A 10,419-nucleotide genomic window follows, 5' to 3' on the forward strand; every position below is an offset into this window, starting at 1 on the left:
TAACCTGCTTTGATCTGAAGGAGCCACCTGTCTGCTTCCCAGGCTGCCTGATATGTACACACTCTTGGAAACATGGTCCAGAACACGAGCTGGCAGTGCATCTGCTCACCGAGATGCAGCAATGTGAGAGACAGCGCTAGACAATCAATGAACAGACAAAATGGGCCCTGGGTTATGCTACCAAGTATTTGGTGATGTCTTATGCCACACTAGATACAGGATCAAGATGATGATCATGCAATGTAAAACACAGAACAGAAAACCCCACGACTATTTACCTAGAAAAAAGGAGCACAAACCAGGATGGCATGGGACCTTAGAGCATAGTAAAAGACAGTGAGCCGTGCCTTTGAATTTTTAATTTGAGCAATTTTTTGCCTAGAATTTCATATTAAGCCAACTACTCTGCTCACCAACACCAAGCATAAGAAAGAATAAAATTGTTTTCATACAGATAACTACCCAAAAGCTTCCCCCTAGACATTTTAGAACTTGTTTCAATAAAACAGAAAACCAAGAGAAACAAAATTCCAACCCAGAAGCAAGTCCCAGCTAACAACAGTGTACTCACCCTAGTCAGAGCTGTGGAAAACATGTGCTATATGGACATGTCTATAAGAATAGCCGAAAAAGAAGATGGATGACAGAAAGCTGGTGATAATGTAATAGAAGGGGGCATGCTCCAGCACTAGCACGTTGCAGATCGCAGCACTTTGGACATATGACTTTGACTTTAGAGTCAAGAGTATAAGGGATTGGGAAAATTGATGCTGGTTAGCTGGAGCTTAGTAGTGACTAAGAAGAGACCAGCATCACTGAGGTGAAATCTTCTGGGAAATGTTTTCTGAGAGCACAAAGAAGCTGTGTTCCAGAGATAGCCAAGGTTGTACCTCATGCTGCAGCTGGACTTGGTAATGTGTAAGAATCACCCAGGTGGTTTTGAAGGCATGAAGGAGTTGTGGAGAGCCGCTGAGGCTTGGCACTGTGAGAGGCCAGGAAAGGCCATTAGTGAAGGTGCAGCCTCAGTAGCAAGTGACGGCCCAGGACTGAAGGGGTCATGCAAAGAAGTTGAGGCCTGGCACCATGGTGAGAGCCTATAAGAGGCTATTAAAGTGAAACCTAGTTGCAGTGGAAAACCCCAGCGTATTGGAGATGCCACCAAGAGCAGCAGCAGCAGTGGAGTGGGCTCAACAGAGCCTAGAGTATTCCAGAGAGCAGATCTGAAGATGTGACCCAAGCCCTTTGAAGGAGCCCAGATCCTGTGTAGATCCCAGTGACTGGAAGAAGAAGGTGTAAAGTTGAAGTTGCCTTGGATACCAGATGTTAGAGATGCCAGATGTTAGAGATACCTGCTGGGGAAAACTGCTAACAGGGAGTGGAACCAGACCAAGAGAAGAAGTTGTTGCAGCCAACAAAGATGAAGGGAGTTGTTCATCTGAAGAGTACTTTGACATCAAACATGGAGATGCAGTGNTTGGAGTTTGCCCAACTGGTTTCCTGTCTTGCCTTGGTCCAGTATTTCCTCAATATGGGTTTTTGGGATGGTAATATATATCCTGTGACATTAGAAGTATGTCTGTGCCATGACCATGGAGGCCTGCAGAGGGCGCTGTACTCCCTCCAGTTAGGTTACAGTTGACTGTGAGCTGCCAGATGTGGATGCCTGGAACCAAACCCTGGTCCTCAAGAACAGCAATCACTCTTAAATCCTGAGCCATCTTTCCAGCCCCTATACATAAAAGCACAGGTCCTTCTGGAGGAAAGACTCAGATTGCAGAATATGAATGAAGGCTATGATCAGACATACCAGGGCTCACAAAGACTCCATTTAAAATACTATGAACACATGTCTCCTCATCCCAAAGATACCAGCGTTAGTAGCCCGATGGTGGGAGAATGCAAACAGGGCTAAAGCTGCGCAGACACCCTGGAAGGTTCTCAGTACATGGGGAAGGAACTATAGAAGTTTGTACCTAAGAAGCCAGAGAAGCCTACATCTGACCTTCAGTGTGAAATCTTTTCATTGCTACAGTCAATAAAACCACTCAGATTTGCCACCTAAAAAAAAAAAAAAAAAAGAATAGCCACAAAATATCAGAAATAATCAACAGAGAAAATGAAACAAAATGTAAGTATAATTATTCGCTCCACTGAAAAGATGTCTAGAAACAATCATGACACAGACAGCTTGGCGTGCCCATCATTCTAGTTATGTGGAAGACTGAAACTGAAGAAATCAACTCAACCCAGGGACAGACTCGCCTGGGTAACACAGTGAGACCTGTATCTTAAAGATAAACAAATGAGAACAAAAAACAAAATGTACCTGTAGCAGTCAACAGCAATGGTCCAATACTCTAAAGAGCTGGCAATGGATATAGGTACTATGAAGACAGATGGTATGACAGCTAAGTCAGGCTGGGGAGAAGGCTTACCACACAAACATGAGACCTCAAGTTCAAATCTCCAGACCCCCTGGAAGCTACAGCTAGTAAGCCTGGCACAACCAAAAAAACACTAGAGAGCTGTCTCAAACAAGGAGAAAGGTAAGAACCAACACCCAAGATGGGCCCCTGTCCTCCACGGACACAGGGTGGCAGACCTACACAGCATTCACACACAAAGGCACACACACGGGACAGGGACACGACCTCTGTACACATCACAGGAGATAATACTGAGTTGAGGTAACATATAAAAAGGATAGGGAAATGTAACTGTTCTAATGTACGAAGCTACAGTGATTCTGACCATACTTGTTCACACTACAATGTGCTCTTCTAAGTACTAGCAAAAAGCAGAAGAGCATAATCCCTTTGTGAATACAAACTTGGCACTCTTAACTTACCAGTCAATCTGTAGTGACATCAGTTCCTCAAATCTTAATCAACTTTCCACAATGTTAAAGGGCTGAGTTTCCAGATCCACAAACCTAATAACCAGACACCACCTTACAGGGAGTGAAAATACAGTGTGCTGTCCACTTGTGAGTCCCTACTGAGCCAGCCTACCATCTCTTGCATCTATCTGAATGCTACACTGTAGTTTCCAATGAATGTTACTACTAACATAGTGTACTTAGCCATACAACATGAAGGTCTCCACAACTTGAAACTGTGGGAGCTAAAGAGATGGCTCAGCAGTTAAGAGCATTGGCTGCTCTTGCAGAGGACCTGGGCTCCATTTCCAGCACCCACACAGTGGCTCACAGCTGTCTATAACTCCTGTTCAAAAAAATTTGATGCCCTTCTTTTAACCTCCACAATGACCAGACATGCATGTGGCAAACAAAGCTAAAAGCAAAACTTTCATTAAATAAAAATAAATAAGAATATAAAATTTAAAAATCTTAAAAATGTGTTTTGCTACTCTAAAATCAACATTGTCCTTGCATTATATGTGTTTGCAATATATATATATATATATATATATATATATATATATATATATATATAGTCAGTGTTTTCACAGTTTTGCAGAGAACTTATCATAATGCTACTATGAGTATGACACAAAATAAGACCACTGTGAGCAATGATGACATTTTCAAAGTACAGGTTTAGTAGGTAAGGCAGCCCAAAGTACCAAGCTAATATTTAGGGCTCTGTGTATTTTCTTTTTGCAATTTAAGAGTTTTTTTTTTAAAAAACAAAAACAAAACCACTCTGTGTGTGTGTGTGTGTGTGTGTGTGTGTGTGTGTGTATCTGTGCTTGGTATGGTGTATACATAAAGGTCAGAGGATAATTTGCACAAGTCAGATCTTTTTTTCCACTATGTGGGTCTCAGGAATCAAACTCAGGTCAGGCTTGAAGACAAGTTCCTTTGCTTGCTGAGCCATCTTGCTGGCCAAGGATATTCTATACTTTCTTTTTAAAATGTAAAATATTTTTACATTTACTTACTTGTTTGTTTATTTGTATGTGTGTGTTGTATGTGATTGGACATGCATGTATGATGGTATGTATGTGGACAATAGAGAATAACTTGTGGGAGTTAGTTGTCCTCTACCATGTAGGTTTCAAGTTTCTAACTCAGTTTGCTAAGTTTGGCAGCAAATACCTTTATACATTGAGCCATCTTGCCAGCCCAGGAGTCTATACTTTCTGTATTGCATCTTACACACAGCTGACACTTAAGCACTGACTCTTGAGTCAGAAGGACAGTTTAAATGTCCAACCCCAAAAGGGCAGGTTCCCCAGGTGATCTGTGCATACTATATAGTACTATTGCTAAAACAACTTCCTCCCACCAGAAACTCCCATCCTGGAGAAGCTCAGTCAGTTACAGGATGGTAGAGGGGGAGTGAAATGTTCCATCCTGTGGGCAGGCTCTTCAAGTTCAGATGTAGAGGGCACCATAGAGAAGCACTAGGGAAACCAGGAATGTTAGTTAAGGATGGAAGCTTGTCTCTTTAAGGGAAGGGATGTATATACCTGTTTTCCATTCAGGAGGCTGGGTATACATGTTGATAATAGCCTGGTAATCTGCTATATGCAGCGCCAGGCCACACCTAAATCCCTCAGACTATTAATGTTTTTCCCAAATTCTTCCTCCCTTTTATTTTGACTTCTATTTTGAGCATTGCTTCTCTGTCAATTGAACCCATTCTTAGAGGAGATGTCATGTGTACTTTAGAACCTGGTGACCTCTTATGCTATCTATATGACCACACAGATCCTAGGCTCTTATGCTGTAGAATCCATCTTTATGGTACAGGTCACATGTACTTTGCAAAGGATTTCGATTTTCGATAGAGTCACACCTTAGGCTTTATTGTGCACATAAGATTAAGATCATTGTTACCAGAAACTTTTTTCTAAAGTTATAACATACTTAAATATTTCTAAAATAAACTGCCTAGTGTTAGACTGTAGAAGTTTAAACCAGCACTGGTTGACTTAAGTGGTGTTGGACCAGATTTCCTGTTCACACTGTTCACTGTGTTATACAACACTGACTGACTCTGTTCACTGTTATACAACACCAACTGACACTGTTCACTGTGTTATACAACACTGACTGGCACTGTTCACTGTGTTATACAACACCGTGTGACACTGTTCACTGTGTTATACAACACTGACTGACTCTGTTCACTGTGTTAGACAATACCGACTGGCACTGTTCACTGTGTTAGACAACACCGACTGGCACTGTTCACTGTGTTAGACAACACTGACTGACACTGTTCACTGTGTTATACAACACCGACTGACACCGTTCACTGTGTTAGACAACACCGACTGGCACCGTTCACTGTGTTAGACAACACCGTCTGGCACCGTTCACTGTGTTAGACAATACCGACTGGCACTGTTCACTGTGTTAGACAATGCCGACTGACACTGTTCACTGTGTTAGACAACGCCGACTGACTCTGTTCACTGTGTTAGACAACGCCGACTGACACTGTTCACTGTGTTAGACAACGCCGACTGACTCTGTTCACTGTGTTATACAACGCTGACTGACTGTTCACTGTGTTATACAACGCTGACTGACTCTGTTCACTGTGTTATACAACGCTGACTGATACTGTTCACTGTGTTATACAACGCTGACTGGCACTGTTCACTGTGTTATACAACGCTGACGCTGACTGACACTGTTCACTGTGTTAGACAACACTGACTGACACTGTTCACTGTGTTATACAACACTGACTGGCACTGTTCACTGTGTTAGACAACACCATCTGACACTGTTCACTGTGTTAGACAACACTGACTGGCACTGTTCACTGTGTTAGACAACACCGACACTGACCAACACTCTTCACTCTACACGGTGCCTGCCAACACCTGAGACTCATGCAAAGCATCTGACTGGTGAAAAAAACAACCCGGGAGGCTCTTCTGTTCGCAGCATAGAAACTTATAAGGGGGTCAATTTAACTGTGCATTTTTATACATACTTCACTTAGGTATAGCAGTTTCAGAACAAGAGATTAAATTCAGAACTTTAACTGTGTTAGGAAGGACCCTAATCTAGCACTGCAGGTTTTGCTAAATGAGGGCATGGCTCTTGGGGGCAGCACCATCACCTCATATAGTGTACACATTAAAAACAGATATATTCACATACATGTATGTGCACACACATACATATACTTAGGTAAATACTCGTATATTTACGCACATGCATACATATATATTTTTAAGTACACTTATGAAATGTTAAGGTCCTTGGCCTTTAATTATACCAAGTTAATGACACTCTAACAATTTTTATAACAATTTATAATTTTCAAATTATAAAGGGGTTCCCAATGGCCAGGTGTTGGTGGCAGCGGCGGCAGCTCACGCCTTTAATCCCAGCACTCAGGAGGCAGAGACAGGGGGATATCTGAGTTTGAAGCCAGCCTGGTCTACACACCAAGCTCCAGAACTGGCAGAGCTACACAGAGAAACTCATTCTTGAAAAACAAAAACAAACAAACAAAATGGGTTCTCAATGCTAAGAAGCCAGAAATACCATGCAGAAATTGACACTAAAAAGTCCAGCAGGTAATAATGAGGCCAAGTTGGTCGTCTGCCACACATTTTTAATCCCAGCAATCAAGAGACTGAGAAAAAAAGGCTATGAGGCCTACCTGGGCAACATAATGAGACCACGTCTCAAAAATTCACTAAAAAGTAAAAGTTAAATACAGTTCCTGCTAACATTACTGAAAAGAGACACTGTAATTACAAGTGTAGGGTCCATTCCACAGGTGCCTGCCGAGCACCTGGGAGGTGCCAGGTGCTGCCATTCCAAGAGCTGAGGTGAGGAAAGCACCTGTTCTCATCTGACTGAATTCCTTTGGGCAATGATGGAAATAAATATCACCACAAAATAAGAGGAGCTGAGGGGGGACCTCTGCCGAGATTTAAAGCTTCACGCTCACTCTCGTCAGTGGCTGGATGGACAGTAACTACATAGTGGGAATGAAAACTAGAGGGACTTCCGGGGCAGCTGCTGAAGCTCAGCAGGACCGTGAAGAGTCATCTGTGAAGAACAAAACGTTGAGGAAGGTGGTGTGGTGTGCTTTGACTGTAAGCCTCAGCGCTCAGGACAATGACAAGGTGTCCCAAGGCTGGAGGCCAACCTGGCGGACACAGCAAACTTCAGGCCAGCATGGGAGGGTGACAGGACTCTGTCTCAAAAATAAACAAGGGGCCAAGGAGGTAGCTCAGGAGGAAAAGCACTTGTTGTGCAGCCATGAGGACCGAAACATGAATCTCCAGGACCTGCCTACGTGTTGCCTTTGAGATAGACTCCCACTATGTAGTTCAAGCTAGCCTGGAATTTGCTGTGTAGACTGGGCTGGCCTTGAACTCCCAGAGATCCATCTGCCTTTGCCCCCATAGTGAAGAGGATGGTGTGCCCAGGCTAATCTACTTATTCGTGCAAACATGTTGACATGTAATCAGTACACTGCTTCTTTATGATTATAAAGAATGGTTTTCTGGCCTAGATAGGAAGCCATCAAAGAGAACTCTTTTTAAAAAGCGTAAGAAGGATGCTAAGTGTTGCTCTCCACAACTGATGGTTCCTGGGGTTGTGGGGAGGTGGAAGGGGAAGGACTCAGTTCTATTTAAGGGGTACGCCACTGACAGTTTGACCATGCTCCATGAGTACCTAGATAATACAAATTGGACTTTTTTTTTCCTTTTTCTTGAGGGAGGTCACAGGGGAGGGGAGGCAGACATGGAAGAGAACCAATACAAACATCAGGTTGGAAAGAGAAGAGAACTGCTTTCTCAATACTTTACCTTCCTGAGACCACCAGAGTCCCGTCATCAAGTAGATAGTCTTTCACATTCTGAGGAAGCGGGAGAATGACACTGGGAAAAAAAATACACCAAAAAGCCATCATTTAGAAGGACCGGCCACGGCAGAGAGAAAAGACTCACATGGGTCATTTTATAATCATTTATAAAGATAAAAAGCATTTACATTATTTTAATTTTAAAATGGAACAGAGAAGTACGACCAGGAACCATATAATATGAGTACAGAATGCAGCTTACACAATCACCACAATAGTTCTTAGATTAAATAAGAAAACAAAAGACTGTCGGGCAGTGGTGGCACACACCTTTAATCCCAGCACTTGGGAGGCAGAAGCAGGCGGATTTCTGAGTGAGTTCCAGGACAGCCAGGGCTACACAGAGAAACCCTGTCTTAAGAAGAAGAAGAAGAAGAAGAAGAAGAAGAAGAAGAAGAAGAAGAAGAAGAAGAAGAAGAAAGAAAGAAAGAAAGAAAGAAAGAAAGAAAGAAANAGAAGAAGAAGAAGAAAGAAAGAAAGAAAGAAAGAAAGAAAGAAAGAAAGAAAGAAAGAAAGAAAGAAAGAAAGAAAGAAAGAAAGAAAGAAAACAAAAGCCTAGCCAAATGCAGACAACCGGACAGAAATCAGAGCTGGTCAGAGTGGCGAGAATGAGTGTCTGTGGAAGGCTCACTTCTCAATAGGACAGCTACATCAACCTCACACCAAGGCTCAGGAACAGGAAATATTGCTAACGATGGGTAGAGGCCAGAGGATGGACACTGTGAACTGCTATCTTCTAGACCTGATGTGGTGGGCACTCACCAGCTCTGGTTGCCGGCTAATGATCAGGAGAGGCAGAGTTCCAGCACAAACAGGGAGGAACTTTCAGGCCTACTCCTAGCCGAGAGCTGCTCACAATTGCCTGCTGTGGGAAGGAGAGTCGTTTTTCTTAGGTGCTGAGGACACTAAGATTTCCCAGGCTCCAATGGATGGCCCCACCCCCATGTAGGCATCACTAAGTTGGGAGGTGGACCCTGTTACTTAGACCTGAGAGAAGAGGAAGGGGGAAACAGGGAATAAATAGGATCAAAATACATTGTATGCAAATGTAGAATTCTGAAAGAACAAATAAAAATAATTTTTTAAAATGAATTTACATAATCAGCTCTGAACCAAAAGTCATAAACACAAAATACTAATGCTACAACAGTGCAAGAATATATATTTTGAGCACTGAAGCAGACAACTGAAGCAGGCTGCCACATGACTCCACATGACTTGTCTGGAGTGTAGAAGGGCTGTCCTGCACAGAATAAATGCTTTCATGCTGGATAGGTAAGATGGCTTAGCAGTGGGTAAAGGTACCAGCCATCAAACCCGACAGCTTGAGGTTCAATCCCCAGGGCTCACGTGGTAGAGGAGAAAACAGACTCCTGCAAGTTGTCCTGTAACTTCCACATGCCCAATGTGGACACATGAGCACGTGTGTACACATACGTAGTAACAGGCTTGTCTAGGGATGCCGGAAAATCCCAGTTATTGGTTGACTTCCTTCTCACTACCATCTTCATATCCACCTATATGCGGCATACATTTTAAGTGAATTAAAATAATTCACTTTAATAAGCCTTTATTAAATCCAAAAGGTAACAGGCAACATTTTTCATGTGTTTACTATGTGCTACAAAGAGTGGTAACATTTTAAGTATTTTTTTCTTTTGCAATTCTCATGACAATCCTATTACTTGTCTAGGTTTTTCAAATGTGGTTTAGAGAGATTAAGTAATTTGCTGAAGATGCAGATAGAACCAGAATTCAAAGCCAGACAGAGGGTTCTGACTCTACAATCTAATTCTTAATCACTGTATGCTTATTCTGCTTAAGGCAAAGGAACATGATGCCAGAGGTTACCACAGACAGTTACAGAGAAACCAAAGGACAGTTTTTAAAACTTTTTCAATACAGGGCTGGGAATGACAGTACATGTAACCCCAGCACTTGGAAGCTGAGGTGGGAAGGTCAGCAGTTCAAGAACAACCAGACTCTCAAAAAACAGACAAAATGAACTAAAAAAGTATATTCTGCACACACACACACACACACACACACACACACATAACGACTGGCAAGTTCACAAGTGAACTATCTGTCACACCAACACCAGAGAGATAATCCAAACATTTCAGACCCACAGCCTACTCTTAATTATGTAAGTTAGTGAAGGACTGGAATATCAACTAAGAAAGATAAACTTGTGATAGACAGGAGTTACTACTGTGGCAACAGCTCTTCCTTTTGCTTTGATGTGACTGGCCATCTTCCAATGCAGGAATAACCTTCTTTTGTGTTACTATAAATCCCATAACAATATGTATAACTAGAATCGTCTGCATAGCAAGGTGGAAAGGAGATGTCTTTTGAACAGCCTGCAAGTGCTCTTCCAAGCCTTCATAATTCCAGAGGACAGAGTGAAAAGGGAGATAGTTGGTGTCCAAATAAGTGGTAATCTAAGTATGCCTATAGGCAAACTGTAGAAAATCCTACCTCCCTGTGGATACCCAAGACCTTTGACCTATTCCTGTTAGTGAACGAAAGTGAACGAAAGAGAAAGCCTTGCCTACATCCTTCAGATTTTATGATTGCCTTTGAATGGCTGGGGAGAATCTCC

The 10,419-nt window shown here is 42.4% G+C and overlaps 1 protein-coding gene across 2 annotated transcripts in view; it reads right to left on the reverse strand.

Moving 5' to 3' along the window:
• Positions 1–10,419, reverse strand: part of Cdc123 (cell division cycle 123) — a 51,293-nt gene that overhangs the window by 39,917 nt on the left and 957 nt on the right. For both annotated transcript variants that reach the window (XM_029547357.1, XM_021215333.2), the window contains exon 2: positions 7,756–7,827. In XM_029547357.1, the coding sequence (XP_029403217.1) occupies positions 7,756–7,827 (72 nt within the window). The remainder of the gene's footprint in view (positions 1–7,755; positions 7,828–10,419) is intronic.

Source organism: Mus pahari, chromosome 16 (genome assembly GCF_900095145.1).
Source record: "Mus pahari chromosome 16, PAHARI_EIJ_v1.1, whole genome shotgun sequence".
Classification (NCBI taxonomy): Eukaryota; Metazoa; Chordata; class Mammalia; order Rodentia; family Muridae; genus Mus; species Mus pahari.